This window comes from Neophocaena asiaeorientalis, unplaced genomic scaffold (assembly GCF_003031525.2).
Source record: "Neophocaena asiaeorientalis asiaeorientalis breed wild unplaced genomic scaffold, Neophocaena_asiaeorientalis_V1.1 scaffold89, whole genome shotgun sequence".
NCBI classification, from domain to species: domain Eukaryota; kingdom Metazoa; phylum Chordata; class Mammalia; order Artiodactyla; family Phocoenidae; genus Neophocaena; species Neophocaena asiaeorientalis.
The window spans coordinates 6,378,821-6,396,180 of NW_020172592.1; the positions used below are offsets into that span (position 1 = coordinate 6,378,821).

At 38.9% G+C, this 17,360-nt stretch overlaps 1 protein-coding gene across 2 annotated transcripts in view; it reads left to right on the top strand.

The window, feature by feature from the left end:
• Positions 1–17,360, top strand: part of ELAPOR2 (endosome-lysosome associated apoptosis and autophagy regulator family member 2) — a 183,372-nt gene that overhangs the window by 139,065 nt on the left and 26,947 nt on the right. Inside the window, exons 11-18 of one of the 2 annotated variants that reach the window (XM_024738459.1) lie at positions 4,971–5,061; positions 5,672–5,774; positions 9,004–9,141; positions 10,744–10,868; positions 11,665–11,764; positions 13,893–14,082; positions 15,361–15,457; positions 16,013–16,114. In XM_024738459.1, coding sequence (XP_024594227.1) covers positions 4,971–5,061; positions 5,672–5,774; positions 9,004–9,141; positions 10,744–10,868; positions 11,665–11,764; positions 13,893–14,082; positions 15,361–15,457; positions 16,013–16,114 — 946 coding nt within the window. Of the gene's footprint in view, positions 1–4,970; positions 5,062–5,671; positions 5,775–9,003; positions 9,142–10,604; positions 10,869–11,590; positions 11,765–13,892; positions 14,083–15,360; positions 15,458–16,012; positions 16,115–17,360 lie in introns of both variants that reach the window. The other variant, XM_024738458.1, reaches the window with a different exon arrangement.

The window sequence follows — 17,360 nt, forward strand, 5'->3', positions numbered from 1 at the left end:
AGGGGTTACATCATCTCTAACTCCCCTGGCCTATGAAGTCTGTGATCGTGTTTACAAATGTATATGAACCTCACTTACTGAAAACTTGGAAATGTGGCAGAGCTCTATAGGACGGTTGCTGAATTTTATTTGTTCTTATATTTTAAGTGCATGGTGAGCCTACCACTTAGTTACTCTGCAATATTTGTTGGTCAAATGAATGACAATATCTATGTATGTGGGGGTTTTTTTGGTTTTTTTTTGTTTTTTTTTCTTTGCGGTACGCGGGCCTCTCACTGCTGTGACCTCTCCCATTGCGGAGCACAGGCTCCGGACGCGCAGGCTTAGCGGCCATGGCTCACAGGCCCAGCCGCTCCGCGGCATGTGGGATCTTCCCGGACCAGGGCATGAACCCGTGTCCCCTGCATCGGCAGGCCGACTCTCAACCACTGCGACACCAGGGAAGCCCTATGTATGTGTTTTTAAACTTGACACTAGAAATAGGTGTTATAGATACTAGGGTTTTACAGTAAAATGTGCCCTTTACTTTTATAAGCTCATTGGCATTTTTTTTTATCAGTTCACTTTTTCTCAATACTGTATTTTAGGTCACTGTAAAAAAAAAAAAAAGCTTTCTAATCACATCTGTTTTAAATCAGCACCTATCTGAAATAAACAGGCTTGGGATGTAGGAAGTGAGATGTACACATGAGTACTCAGGTTGACAAATCGTAGGTCCTTGAATAATTTTGGTTAAACAGATGCATGAAAAAAAGCCTTTATACATAATGAACATTATGCAGTAGTACTCTTTATCAACTAATAATACTGCTTCTGGGAATTTATCCTAAGGGAGAAGAAAAAAATAACACGGCAGTAATGACCCGACTCTAAGGGTTTATGTTCCAAAAAGATCCTTTGGTTGAACTCTAAGTTGAGGAAGTTTAAGACATAGGAAAAATAAGAATGGGAATGTATTGAAAGCATTGATACATTTGTGTGTGTGCGTGCATGTGTGTGTATTCACTCATTAGTGAAGATTATCTGAAGCTTTTATTTAGTCTCTTAAAGAAGTTACTCTTGGTCTAACTCTCATGACAGTATTTGCTTTAGCCACTCGCTCACTCATTCACTAGAGGCTGTCATTTAAATTTTTTCTGATTTTCAGAAATGTTCAATTATTAATTTAAAAAGTATACATCTCTGCAATATGTATTTAGTATGTGATATTGAAAGAACAGACAGTAATGTGAAAAATACAGAGGTAAAATGTGATGTATATTTTTGTGACTGGTAGTACAGTAACCAACCTTGGGAAAAGCAGTGCTCAAAATAATGGGGGTCAAAGCGAGAGGCCCAGGGCAGCCTGTCTCACGAAGTCGTCACTCCATCATGGAGTTAAAGTGGATGTGCTTTGACCAACTTGACTGTGTGACTTGCAGTACTTTGAGGTTCTTTTGTCTTGTCAATCTGAATTTACCACACTTGTGGAACAGGTATGTAGAAGTACATCTTCATGCACTGGAATTTTGCCCAAGAGGAATTCAGAGTTGTAAACAAATTAGTGTTTATTCATGAAGCTTTCATTGAGCATTACCTATAATACCAAAAATGGAAATAATCTAAATTCCAGCAATATGATAATGTTTACAAAAGTTATGCTGTACTAATTGGATGAAATGTTATGTAATCATTAAAAATGACAGCAGATGGAAAACAATTTGGCAGTGTTTCAAGCATTTTGAATGGTCCCATTCTCCAACTCAATAATTCCACTTCTGGGAATTTATACCAAGGAAACAATGTGGTGTAAAGAAAGAAATTATGCACAGATATGTTAATTTTAGTGTTATTTATGAGAGTCAAAAATATGAGAAAACAAAGTTTTCAACAATGGGGTATGATTAAATAAAATGATGATATAACCATACAACATATTGTTAACTCTTTAACACTAGATATAGAAAGGATTTTTAATGGGGAAGTATTTTTGATATAATGATTATTAGAAAAGTGAGAAGATAATGCTAAAATACAGTAAATTATAAATAAAACCTAAAGTATATTTTTAAGAAAATTATGCACTAGAAAAAGAGAGAAAAGAAACACACTGAAATGTTCAGTCTATCACTTGGGAGTGGGAGGTTTCTGAGAAGTCTGAATTACTTCATTTTTTTCATTTAGTTTACTCTATTTAATAAATATTCCTCATGTATACACATTGCTTTCAAAATCAGGATAACAGCACAAAATATTTGTTTAAAAATATATTTATTTGACCCAGTAGTTCTTTTACTGGGATTCTTTTCTAGAAAAATACAGAAAAGCTTTACCCAAAATATCTTCATTATAGTGTCACTAAAATAAAACAGTCCAAATGGTTACATTGAATGTATGGTCAATAGGAGGTAAGTCCTGTAGTATGAGTGATTTAGTAAATTATGGGGATTAATTACATCTGTCTACATGATAAACTATTAATTCAGTTATTTAGCATGTTGGTGAAGACTTTATACATAAAAATGCTTATGCAATAATGTTAATTCATAAAACTATGAAACAAAATGTTATCAACAATAAGATCTGCGTTATGTAAAAACATGTATGCATCAAAAAGATAGTGAAAAGAAACACCTCAGAATGTTAACAGTAGTTTTTTCTGAGTGATGAGTTTATAAATAATTTTAGTTTTCATCTTCAAATTTTTCTGTAGCTTTCAAAATTTTATGATAAATATAAATATGATTTCTAAAACAAAAATAAATCTTAAAATAGAAATTGTGGGGCTTCCCTGGTGGTGCAGTGGTTAAGAATCCGCCTGCCAATGCAGGGGACACAGGTTCGGGCCCTGGTCCGGGAAGATCCCACACGCCACGGAGCGACTAAGCCCGTGCGCCACAACTACTGAGCCCACGTGTCACAACTACTGAAGCCCATGCGCCTAGAGCCCACGCTCCGCAGCAAGAGAAGCCACTGCAATGAGAAGCCCGCGTACTGTAATGAAGAGTAGCCCCCGTTTGCTGCAACTAGAGAAAAGCCTGTGCGCAGCAATGAAGATCCATCGCAGCCAAAAATAAATAAATTTATAAAAAAAAAATAGAAATTGTGTATAGAAACATGGAGAATGTGGGATTCATTCTGAGGGATAAAGCAAAAGACAAAGGTGCTGCAACGATGTATCACAAACTGGGGGGTTTAAAACAACAGAAATTTACCCTCTCACTTTCCAGAGACTAGAAATTTGAAAAGCAGGTATGGGCAGGGTTGTGTTCCTTCCGAAGAAGAGCATCTGTAGGAAGACCCTTCCTTGCGTCTCCTAACTTCTAGTGGCTCCAGGCACTCTGTGGCCTGTGGCAGCGTAGCCCGTCTCTGCCTCTGTCTTCACGTGAGCATCTTTTCCTTGTGTCTCTGTGTCTTTACACGGTGCTCTTCCTGTGTGTCTGTGTCTAAATCTCTCTCTTCTCGTAAGGACACCAGTCATACTAAGGCTCATCCTAAGGACCTCATCTTAACTTGATTATATCTGCCAAGACTGTTTCCAAATACGGTCCATTCATGTGTACAGGGGATTAGAACGTCAGTGTATGTTTCTTGGGAGGGGATACAGTAAAACCTGCGGCAACAGGCAATGTTCAAACATGAGAAATATTTGTTTCCTCTTGCAAGGTTGTTGGTCCCCTGCAAACCTCCATGCTTATCATCCGTGTTACTCCTTTCTTTTCTTTGGCCTTCTCTGCTATTCCATTGCCCCGCATGCCAGCTGAACACTAGGAAATGATCTTAGAGAAACCTTCGTAAATCCCCCCTTTCTTGGTGTAGGATTCCTCCACGTGGGAATATCCCTCTCCCTGTGACCCCCATCACAAGTTTTCAGTCTCTACACTTAACTGCCTCTCACATTACTTACACTGCAGTCAAGGGCCTGGTGTCCCACTGGGTCAGACTGTTTTGTGGCTGTTCTACTCTTAGCATTAGGAAGTGATAGCTGCTTATCTCTCTTTTCAACCACATGAACCTTGAGAGAGCAAAACAATTGGCATTTCTCTCTTACTCAGGTAGCTTCGTACATAACCATTATTCGAACTAGCTTGATTTATGTATATTTCACATATCACCTTTCTGTGAACTGCTGATAACATTTCGAAAATTGCCACATCACCAGTACAGCACTGATATTAATCTCTCCCAGTTTCTCTCTTATGCCTGTTCAAGTAGCAGAAGTTGACATTTTCTTTTGGAGGTACAAGTGTCCATGTTAAGCATTGCCATTAGTTAATAACCTTGCTTGATGGTGTGTGAGGGCTGCGTCTCCTTTCCTCATTTCATGGTGGCCATTTCAGCCCGTGGCACGCTGATGGTTTCTCTGCAGAAGACAGACCTCACGTCACCTTTCATGTGCATCTCTATTACCTCACACTATTAACAGTTGTTAGCTATGTCTCTCATAGTCTACTGATTCCATAGTGAGGGTGGACCCAGTCTTGTCTTTCTGTCCCTAAAGTAGGTCATGGTTCGTGGCATTCAGTAAAAGCCAGTTCCGTGAGTGAATAAGTGAGTGAATGCAGAACAGGGGTTAAATTAGGGAACAACAATACAACAGACTCTAAGAAAGAACTCCAGACCCCGCATCTTCATCGAGTAATTTGAAGTTTCTGTTTCCCATTGGTTACCTGAAGACTAGGATGTTTTCATCTTCGTATATCGAAATGGATAAAGGCCATCTGTTCTAGTTAAAAAAAAATCATGCCTCATTGAGAAAACTGTTGTTAATTTGACCATTAAATACCTTTGATGCAAAAGTATGCATTACTTGATTCTTCCTGAAGAATCATATGCAACGTTTTTATCGGTTTCTAGGAGTCTACCTCTGCGTGCCGTTTGCACCTGCAGTCTAAAACTGGGAATTCTTTTTTTTGTGGCCTTATATAAAAAGATTGTTGGAAATCATTACTGGAATTTTTACTGACAAAGATAACCTTTATCATTTCTAGGTTGGGAGGTGGCTGGAGATCATATCCAGAGTGGGGCTGGAGGTTCCGATAATGATTACCTGATCTTAAACTTGCATATCCCAGGATTTAAGTAAGGAAAACCAATTCCGATTCCCTTCTGTAGGAATCCTCATGCCTGTTTCCCTACAGAAATAGATGAAGTAGGGCTGCCTTTATAAAATATATTAATATTGTGATGTACGTAGCAAATAGCAAGCTGTGTGGGATAATGTATTATATTTAAGAATATCTATAGAAACTATAACTGTTAATTGTATATTAGTTAGATGAAGCCAAAGTTTTTAAAAATACTCTATCCAAATATTACAAAAAACTGTGACTGTTGGATGCTTAATTCAGAGATCTTAGTCTAAGTCATTTGCAGGAGACTCTCTTGGTTTATTTATTTGCTTTTCTAGAAGTTCTGTCTGTAAAGTAGTATGTTGCAGATTGTTTAATCCTTTTAGCCCCCCATGTTGAATTGCCCAGCAGGAGTCTTTTTCTCGCTGTAGGCTGGGTGGCAGCATTTACACCAGGAGATCTGAGCATATTCCCATGGTTGTGTAGACTCCGTGCAGCAGTAGACTGCCCGGAGAGGAGAGGAGAGTGTGGCTTTCAGCTTAATGAAAAAAGTCATGTAACTTTTTCCAGGTTGTATTCAGAACATGCTGTAAATATCGCAATTTTAATCTGTTAAATAGACCACCGACATCGATGACGGGAGCCATGGGCTCTGAACTGGGAAGAATAACCTTTGTGTTTGAGACCCTCTGTTCAGCCGACTGTATTCTGTACTTCATGGTGGTAAGTGGAAGAGGGGCTCTCAGAGGTGGATTTCTACGCTTAGCGTTCTCCTTGAAGTGTGACCCTATTTGTACAAATTGCGATAAGAATCCCATTTTTCTTCCCATTTTTAGGGTCTTCCAAAAACATTAAAAAGATATCTAAGGAACTCATTAAGCATTGTGTGGTGAAGTCCACAAAGGAAGTGTTCATTCCTTGTGGAGAGAACTGAGTGATGGGGCCTGGGTGACAGACAGAAGCCAGAAAATATTAATCCCATGGGAAAGTCCTTCAAAAAAATATGCCAGCAGCAGAGTGAAAATTCTCCCCTAGGAACCATTCAGCAATTCAAGCCATCAGGAGGGAAAAGCATGTATTAATAAGTGAGGGCACAAAACAGTGGAGGTGGAGAGCTTTGGGAAAAATAACACGCTTCCTTGTTAAGTAAATAAATGTAGACAAAGGATTTTGCTATGTACATGTCATAATTTTGCCCATTTTTTCCTAGATGTCCTATAAATCTCAACTAATAGCTTGAGAAAAAGTGGTAACACAAAATTTACTTAAGACCCCAGGGAGGTATTAGAAGGTTGTTGGCTAAGACTTTAATGTTATAATTAAGTAGTGACTTCATAGACATGAGTTGTTTTTGCTTTTTTCCAACAATCCTTTAGTAGCTAGTTAACAGTCCATTAACAGTGTCCTCCATGATATACAGGATATATGGAGATTTAAATACTTGTTCATGATTACTAATAGCTTAAATGAAGGCAGACTATTTCGTTCTGAAAAAAAAAAAGGACTTTGTGGTAGTCAAAGAAGATGAAGAATCTTCAACACGTCTATCTATGATACCACAAATAACCGAGAAGTCTTCAGTTCTCTTAGCTCTCCCTCCTTATTTCTTCAGTGTATTAGTTCCTCTTCATACTGAGTGCCATTACTGACAATTCAGACTCCCATTATCTCTCAGCAATAGTCTCTATCTATTCCTCTCATCCCCACCCTCTCATAAATGCTGTTGTCAAACTTACCTTTATAAACATAAAAACAATAGTAGAGGCAGCCACAACAAATCTACCCCCTCACCCTTAGTGGCTTTTTATTGCCTGTGGCAGCGGTTCTCAAAATGTGGTTCCTGGACCAGCATCATCTGGGAACTTGTTAGAAATGCACATTTCTGAGCCCCTTCCTAGTCTTTTTTTCTTTTTTTTAATTTTATTTATTTTTTTTTTTGCGGTACGCGGGCCTCTCAGTGCTGTGGCCTCTACTCTTGCGGAGCACAGGCTCCAGACTCACAGGCTCAGCAGCTATGGCTCACGGGCCCAGCCGCTCCGCGGCACGTGGGATCTTCCTGGACCAGGGCACGAACCCGTGTCCCCTGCATCGGCAGGCAGACTCTCAACCACTGCGCCATCAGGGAAGCACCCCCTTCCTAGTCTTAATGAGACACTCTGGTGATAGGGCCCAGCATTCTGTATTTTAGCAAGCCTTGAGGTTGGTTCTGAAGTGCAGTAAAGTTTGAGAACCAATAGCCTATGAATACACTTAAAATTCCTTAGCATGGCATCTGTATGGCTTTTGTACTCTTTGCTCAGCCTCTGTTACCAAACTGCTGTTACTACTCACCCCTCTTTAGACACCCTGAATTTGTTAGTGGGACACTCTGTACTTTTTCACTTCTCATGCCTTGGCACACTCTAAACTAGAATGACTTCCTTCATTTTGCTGCTTTGTCTGGCGAACTCCCGTTCATACTTCGAGGGCAGCTCAAACCTCACCTTTTCTGGGAAGCTTTCTCTTTATTCCTTTAAGTAAAGTTAACCACTCTCTCCACTGTGCTCCTAAAACCCTTTGAGAAAACCCTACTTTAATTATGTGAATGTATTCATATATTTGTCTCTCTCTGTTGATCTAGCATTCCTGAGGGTAGGGATCATAGATATTTATTTTGGTAAATCAGTCTTAAGAGGTTTTTGCTCATAGCTGGATCCGTTAGTTTTCTTTACTCTGTGATTTGATTTCTGCACAGCAATTTTTGAGATATCAGCACCTAAATAACACAACAAAATGCTTCCAAAATCGTGTAGTGTTTTACAAAGGTAAGGTGGTATTATTTGCAGTAATGCAGTATGTTCCATTTATTATGGGAATAAACATCCAGAAAGTGTTCAGCAAAGCACTGTCTGTATATTAGGAGCTCCTTTTAGGAAGCAGCATGTGTGATTATTGGGTTGTTTGGTAATGTGGGGAATTCTGTGACGTATGACAGGCATACTCTGTTGTTCCTACTTGTGGTGTGAACTCAAGACGCATGTCTTTATAGCATATCTGATTACTTTATAACATACTTGCCGTCAGCGTTTATATCATAGAAAGAAAGAGACATGTCTTGAGCCAGGCCACTGTATTATCAGCATTTCGGATAACTAACAAAAACCTATCCAGATTCCTAAGTCATCTATTAGGGTTTCTGCAGGGAAGACTAATTAGAAAATTCAGAGTTAGTCTTGGTTTTTCATTTCAAATAAATTAGATGCGTATTACATTATTTGCTTTACTTATTGCATTTGCTTTCTGACCATGTTAATGACATAATATTGGTGGAATGTCACACATTTATATAATATTCTAAATATTGAATTTAGCTAAGGAAATCAGAAATAAGATGTTACACTAATTAATCTTTTTGGAATTCAAGTATAAGCAAAAGAAGATTACATGAACATAAAATAACATTCTAGTTAATCTGCACTGGAAATTGCAAGTATAATTCAGGGAGAATTTAGAATTCCTGTGTAAAAGCCGCCTATCAGAATCCCTCAAGGGAAAAGATAAAAGATGGAAAGAAAGCCTTGTCATTTTATGAGGATCCTAGAAGTTTACTCTCAGAAGTTGGAGGAATTATGTTTCCCTTTCTGCATATATTTCCTAAGCTGGAGTCATACACATACACACACACCACCCCTCCCTCCAACAGAAAAATTCCTTAAACATAACTATGCTTTGAGACCTCTTTCACATTATATTGATGACGTGGTTGATACATTGTAATTACTCAGCTAGTAAGTGCTTGTGTAGACTTGAAGGGAAGTTTTTGAGGGTTTTAGGGTTACATGCTCTGCAGATAAATATTCATGCACGCTGTAGGGTTTACTGTAAATACAAACATATGATTGTAATGTATATACATGTATATTAATACTGAGTTGGTGGTTTTTTGTATGTATTTTTTTCTACTATATTTTAGGATATTAATAGAAAAAGTACCAACGTGGTCGAATCATGGGGTGGAACCAAAGAAAAACAAGCTTACACCCATGTCATCTTCAAGAATGCCACATTCACATTTACGTGGGCATTTCAGAGGACCAATCAGGGTCAAGATGTAAGTTCCAAGCACTTAAAAGAAAATAAAAGCCACAAAGATGATTCTGCCTGTGGAGATTTGTACAAAGTGGTCCCTCACATCTCCTGGAGGAAAAGGCTTAGCTTTTTCCTGATGTAGAATCAATCATTTGGTTACGGAGCAGTTGGGTATAAAAATGGTATTTTGGGGGGGTTTGTGTTTTGAGAGCAAGAATGTATGAAATGGAATAACACAATGTATCTTTGAATTGTTCTATACTTTGAACAAATATAGTTGGTAAAAGCTTAAGAGAAAGAAAATCTTATTTTGTAGTTATTTAAAAACTTACTTTTAAAGCTTTCTGAGACTTCGGGAAGGTGGTGACTTTCTTCCCTTCGCCTGAAAGATCTGACATTTGTCCAGGAGGCATTATCTGATGTTGGTTTATTACTTCATACAGGAATGGCTGTCTCCTTTTATAGCTTGGCGAGGGTGTATGTGCACACTGTCGGGTTAACACACAGAACTATTCTATTTTACTTTCCATAGTAGAATAGACCTTAATCCTCCCCTAAATATTTTCCATTATATGCTTCAATTACACGTTATTGTGGATCTCCATTGCTGTGGCATTTCCAGGGTGAGAACAAGGTAAATCACGGTTTAAGACGCTGCCTTAACATTGTGGTGGCAAATGTAGAGCATTTTCTCTTTTCTCTTCAGGTCTTCACTGGGGAACCCATTCCCCAGGTGTCACTTGACTCCAGTTGCTCTTTTATGAGTGCTCGGATTCCCACCTTGTGGGGTGTGAACATGCTGTGCAAGGCTTCCTTGCCTCCCTTTAGTCTTTGCCCCAGACAGAAAGCATTAAGGAGCGGCGCTCTGCTGACACAGTGGTGCTCACTGCTTGATGAAAACTAGACCTTAATTGACTCAGTGTCACACGCAAGAAAAGTATAGTAAGGCCCAGGTTTTTCCTATCTGTTATGCATCCAGTAGAAATCAGAGTATGTTGGTTAAGGAAAGTGCTAGAGAGGGAGGAAAAAAGCCCAAAGAAGTGATGTGATTGCACCACTATCACACAGTTAGTGTTTGAGTGAGGAGTTTTTAATCCCTGGTCCAAGTCTTTTCAACATTGCCACAGTGCAAACAACCTATTGTATCATGACATTTAGGCTTACGTCTGAATAAACAGTGATGGGAGCTAAGGTTGCTCTTTTGTTAAGTCATATTGGTTTTACCAGACATCAAGTCTATACATATGCCTGAATTTGTACCCATTATGACATAATTTCATGGCCAAATTCCTGGAACTCCATTACTGTGGAAATGAGTTTCTAGTGTTAAGATTTAATATATTTTTAAAAAGTACCAAAAAGGAATACTATTAATGCACTGGCTGGGACACTTTGCTTAGTTATTTTGGTGATACGAACATAAAACAATCTGGTTGTACAACTAAGCGCCAAGGCAGAAGTCATTACTTTCTGCTCTCTTTTTAGAATAGACGGTTCATCAATGACATGGTGAAGATTTATTCTATCACTGCCGCTAATGCAGTTGATGGGGTGGCGTCCTCGTGCCGTGCCTGTGCCCTCGGTTCTGAACAGTTGGGCTCATCGTGTGTCCCCTGCCCCCCAGGCCACTACATTGAGAAAGAAACTAACCAGTGCAAGGAGTGTCCACCTGACACCTACCTGTCCATACATCAGGTCTATGGCAAGGAGGCTTGTATTCTATGTGGGCCTGGGAGTAGAAGCACTCAGGTAAGTGGGTCCGTATTTCACTTATCCCCGGGAAAGCATATTTTAATAGACAAACCCAAAGGTTCCTCTTAATGTTTCTCTGGGAACTATGAAGTTGCTATTTTTATTTATGAATGGCTTTTTCATTCCCTTTCTTATTTTACCTCATCTTACATCTGTTGAGCACTTAATATGCGCCATGAAAGGGCTAATTACCGGGGGCATAAAATATTAAGAAGAGGATCCAAAAAAGAATGCTTTCCAAAAATATTAAAACTGATTTCTTGTGTATTCCATTAAGGTAGAGCAAGTAAGGTGCCTCACTATACATAGGCTGTAGGCGTATGTGGAGAACAGCAAGAATGTCTCATAACATTTTAAGGGTAAAGATGGATGCTGTATTCTGAGTGAAGGAAAAAATAGTTTAATGTCTGTTGAAACTGGCATAACAGGACATCTTGGCTATTTATTAAAATACCTTTCTGTAAGAAACTAATCTTAGAATAACTTTGTTAAAAAATGCGAACACTTCTGAACTTTGCGTAGAGAAATCTAGAGTTTAGACATTTTCTATATTAGTGTGGTAAAATATACCATAACTAAGACAAGATTACTGAAATAGTTTTTAAACCTAGAACTTTCTGGAAACACATTTTTTCATAGCAGCTGTTGTTTTCTTTCCTGCCGTATTGTTTTCGCTTTGTTTTGTTTGGTTTTTTACATTTCTTAATCTTTAATCAAAGGACCACTCAGTTTGCTACAGTGACTGCTTTTTCTACTATGAAAAAGAAAATCAGAGTTTGCACTATGACTTCAGCAACCTCAGCAGTGTGGGCTCCTTAATGAATGGTCCCAGCTTTACCTCCAAAGGAACAAAATACTTCCATTTCTTCAATATCAGTCTATGTGGGCATGAGGTGAGTTCTGGCTGGCAGGGTGAGACGGAGCTGTGTTTCAGCTCTGACTGAGTTATTTTCTGTGTTGATGGTCCAATAAAATCTCTATGGAAGCTAACAACCAAATGTCAGAAACTGAGCTGTGACAGCTTAAATCCTCTGTTGCTTCCTAGCACGTTGGCAGTTTTCTCCACCAGGGGCAACCTTGTCTGGTTCTCACTCCATCAAAGCACTTATCCAGTCAGTTGAACCCCCAAAGCTTGGAGCAACGGAGCAAGGGCTTTGAGGATCTTTCATTTTTGTAAAAGTGGGTCAGGCTTGTCAATCTCACCTATTTTTTAGGCAGAAAGTTAAGGTTCGAGAAAGTTTGACTGTTGCTTGTATGGTCAAGTTTGCGTTTTAAAAAGAAGGGACTTTCCAGAGTAAGTTTGCCCAAAAATAAAAAGGACGCAAGCAGGGCACAAGTGCCAGTTGATAAGGTAGCCTCTGCTAATAAATAATGGGATTTAATTTTCTTTGGCAAGAAGCAGAACGTGAATGGATACTGGTAATGGGAGAGTTACAGGACTGCGTGTCCAATATTTTTGTGGGCATAGAAGGTCGGGGTTGAGGTGTATGTGTGTGTATTTCCCGTTAGCAAAGGTGAAAACATACGAAGGCCTTTCCTCCGTGTCTCTTTCCGTTTTAACTCCTGTGTCTCTAATGGTCTCCGTTATGAAATGCTGGGCCAAAGGTTGTGCAAGGGAAATAAAAAGACGTCTCATGGCTACAGTAGTTCTCAAACGAAAAGATCTATACCTTTTACATGGTATGACGTTCGTCCTGTCCTGATTTTACATGGCGTGACCCAGCACACTCGCCCAATTGATCAGTCACTCAATTTAAAACAAAAAAAGATTAAATGCCTGTTGGGTTGAATGCTGTGTAAAGCAGTGAATAAGATTAATTCCACCGTATATCACACTTCTTCTCAGTCTCATTCCTGTGTTGCCACTGTCTTTGCCTTCCTCTTCTCTCTCCTGTCTTCCTTCTCCTTTTCCCCTCGTTATTCGCATTCCTTTCCTCTTCCTGTTGTTTCCCTCTTCTTTTCCTCAGCAGACTTCTCTGCTCTTTTTCCTTGTTCTTCTCTTATGACGTCAAGAGTTTAATTTAAGCTTAGTAACAATACGTTGCACCTGTAATGCGGTGAGCAGGCTTGGTGGAGGGAGAACATTTTATAGGCGAGGATTGCTCGCTGCATTAAGGAAGAGAAACCTTTGTTCTTTTCTTTGTGCCCGTCTGTGCACACTCTACGTCTGAGACCAATAAAACAGTGTTTCTGTTTTTCGTTATATATTTCTTCATAGAAATTGTAGAGTAAGGTATAGTCTTTTGCAGTGGGACTGTAGTATATTTAGACATACCATATTAAAAAAAAATAAGAGTCAAACCATTTTATAAGTTATATCTTCTCACTACCCTCCAAATGATTAAAAAAAGTAAGCTCCTGGGCTTCCCTGGTGGCACAGTGGTTGAGAGTCCGCCTGCCGATGCAGGGTACACGGGTTCGTGCCCCGGTCCGGGAGGATCCCACAACCTGTATACCCTTCAACATACTGTGTACTTGAGCAGATCCACATCATTGAGTCTAAGAGTAGGTGACTAAAGACACTTCTAGTGACCAGCTGTTCAGTTGCTGTCCTAGGCTTTTACGTTTTCTTTTTCAGCCTTGACATTACTTTTCTGCCACACACAGGCCTATACAGGAGAAGGAAGAGCAAGTCCTTTTTCTTGGCATTAAAACCTTCACCAGCAGTTTTCTGGTTCCTTTATGCACATCGTTGTCCTAAGAATTGAAGATTTCACAGATGACTTATATTTCCTTAAGTCAGATGGCTTTCATCCAGCACAAATGATGCTTGTAGTTGGGGCAGCAGTGCAGCCTTGAATTACTGTATTCGTTATAACTTCAGTGACTCGCAAGCCTGGTTGAACATTGGAATTGTCTCAAGAGCTTTTAAAAAGTGCTGGTGCCTGGGCCCACACCCGATCAGTTAGACCAGAATTGTGGTGAGGAGAGAGCCAGTGCTCTGCTAGAATCACTAGCTAGCTGAGATCCAGTTTAGAGACTGACCTTCAGTGAAACCTCTTTATGACTTTATTTTCCTAGGGGAAGAAGCTGGCTCTCTGCACCAACAATATAACAGACTTCACAGTAAAGGAAATGGTGGCAGGGTCAGAGGATTACACGAACTTGGTAGGAGCATTTGTATGTCAGTCAACCATTATTCCTTCTGAAAGTAAGGGCTTCCGAGCAGCCTTATCATCACAATCCATCATTCTGGCAGATGTATTTTTAGGTAAGTTTAATTTGGTTCGTATATGCATGCATGCATTTGTTCTAAAATTATGGTACTGCTAACTTGTCATTGCACTGGTGCTTACCATCGATGATTAAAACCTACAGGTAATGCTAAACCATCACTTTATAACATGGTTAAAAAGCCCCCGCAAGTGAGATCTTTTGATCGTTCTCAGGGAATACAAGAAGCTTCTGCATTTATGTATTAACTTGTGTGATATGTTGTTTTCTGAGAGTCTGTGCCTTTCATCAGATTCTCTAAGCAAAATAATGATAAACTCCCAAAACTGTGAACAAAAGAAGAGTAAACACACACAGTATAAACCTGAATCATAATATCTGCCACCAGTTTTCATCATCTCTTCTCATACCAGAAGTAATCTGGTGACAAACAGCAAGAGTGAATGTGCTGGGTTTTATTCCCCATCTGTCCCTCCTGTCTTTCCGGTCTAGAAAGTTTAGGGAAGCTTTAAGAATAATTCAGGTCCCTAATTAGTAATTCCTAAGGATCAATTTCATTAAAATATCTGGGGTAGGGATTAGGGATCTAACAAGGCATATGATAATCTAACAGTGTAACAAGCTTCTTAGATGATTCTAGTCTGCAGCCAGATTTGAGAACCATCGTGAGAGACTCCAGGGGAATCGAGCTATAATTTTCAGCACCAAGGACAGGTACTGAGTTTGTGCTCAGCATCAGAACTCTGCTAGAACAAAGGTTGCTGTAATTGCTTGCGTTTTGGCTCTGCTATCATTTTGCCTGGGATGGATGGGTGGGGAACGCCTTACTCCTAGATTAAACAAATTTTGGAGTTTTTTTCTGGAAATTATTAGGGCACAAAAAATTCTGTTTTGTCACTTGTGTCTATAATGAATGTGAATGAATGAAAAGCTGCATTAGCAAAGTAGCCCAGCTCGTTTGACACAACTCACAAGAGGCTGAGAATGATAATAGTAGATTGTTGAAATGTTCGAACTAGAAGGGACGGTGGAGATCATCTAAATTATTGCATGCATTTTACAAATTCAAGACATAAGAATCAGGGAAGTAAAGTGACTTAAGCAAAATTGCAGAACTAGGGAGTAGAATCTTTTATTTTCTATTCTGGAAACTTTGTAACGTTTATTGTTCTTCCCAAGAATGCATTAATTTAAGAGGATATTTCTGGTAAAATGACAGCATCAAAGTAAAGCTATTTTCTATTTAGATATACAGAGACTAAATAAGCCTAATTTTCCCATATTGCTTAATAGTTTCTTTTTTATTCTTGTCTAGGAGTGACTGTTGAAACTACATTGCAAAATATTAATATAAAAGAAGATATGTTCCCAGTTTCACCAAGCCAAATACCAGATGTGCATTTCTTTTATAAGTGAGTGGACATGCTGCTTCTCTTGACTGTTTTCTTAATCATAAGGACATCACTTCAGGGTGCCCTGCATGGTAGCTTACACGTAATAGATAGTCAGTAATTGGTTCGTAAGTGAAAGACTTAGTAAAAAATAGGAAACGGGGAATATGTAGAAAGCATTATGTCATTTTTCTCATATATATAATCTTCTAAATTAGGCAATAAAGAGACTCTACTTCATTGTCTAGGCAGTAATTGTAATTCACACATCACAACATCAGCCTAAGTCGCTATGACCTCTAATCTCTTAAAAAATTCTTTTGATTCTAATTTTGATTATAATTACAATAGCTTTAAATCCTTTGATGATAGCGTATGACTTTACCTGGGGAGCAGTCAGCTTTTCATAGGCAGTGCCAGTAAATGAACTCAATATGTATTAAAATTCTAAATTAGCGAACTTTGATACATTTTTTCGTTCATTCAAAGAGCATAGGAGCAATTACACACAGGATATTTTTGTCTTTGAAATGTGTGTCATATATGTTTTGTGAAATAGCATTTCTCTTCCAATAGGTCTTCAACAACTACAACCTCTTGTGTTAAAGGCCGATCAACTGCTGTGAAAATGAGGTGTAGTCCTGCTAAACTGGGAGCTGGAACCATTTCAGTACCCAGGTAGTCTTATTTCTATGTGATTCTTCCATATTTGTATTTATTAGGAAGAAAAACTCTCCAGAATCTTACTATTTTAAGACACGTTCTCTATGGATATAAAGCAGAAAGGGAACAAAGAATCTGTAGATTTTTGTTGTACAGACGTGCTGGGTGCCTGTAGAGAGGTATAGGCCCTTGCCAATCTCAGCACTTCCCAGTCTCCTCAATGACATATTCTCGTCTGGTTGGCCTGAGTGTCTAATTGTCTTGAAAATTATTTAAGTAATATATAACTATATTGTTTGTATCCTTGGATTGAGTCTTAACTGTCTAGCCTCTACTTTCTTGAGAGCTGGATTAGGAACTTCCCTGGATTACAATTCTTCCCCAGCAAGGGACCATCTGGGTGATCTAGAATCTAGATTTTAGATTAAGCAGTCTAACCTGTGCGCCATAGTTTCTTTCTCACTGGTGGCGAAATCACCAAGGTAGAGTCTGACCTTTACAATACGTACCACAGTTCATTCAACTGATTGGCATCGAGGTAACAGCTGTCCACAGTCTAGGTCTGATTAATACAGCCACTTAGGGTGGGACCAGTAGGAGAAAAGAAGCAGTTTCATGGACTCAAAACTGTAAACTTAAAGACTGTTTTCATGGCCTGAGTGAAGCTTAAATGTCTCCTGATTTTTATTTTTTATGGTTATTCATTGTTTAGTATGTAGATTATTTCTAATCTCTTTAGGGTTAAGGTACCTTTGGATTATAATTTGATTTGCACATTTTTCTCCATCAAGCTAGCAAAAATTTATCTTTAAAAAAATGATTGACTTAATTTTGTTTTTGATAGTTTCACCGTAACCTTCTGTGAGATTTTAAGCTGTCCTGCGTATGTTACATCAGGATTGGAAATCAGTGGTCTAAGCATTGCTCCAGTTACTTGGACATCTTAAAAATAATTACAGTGATAACGTAGTATTTTGGGCTCATTTCTGTGCATAAAGGCATACTAGCATTCACCCCTTACCAACACTGTTACTCTGGTTCTCGTAGATGTATGTATTAATTTTTCTCCTCACCTTTTCAAGGTGAGAGAAGAATGTGATGAGCGCAATACATAATAAAAGGTAACGGACATCAGTGAAAGAAACAGAGGGAGCCTGGTGCTCAAGGGCATCTTGTGGTGGAGGATCCCTGTGCCAGTGTTCACGCTGGAGTTGAGGCAGCAAGCACACTTTCTTTTTTTTTTTTTTTTTTTTTTTTTTAA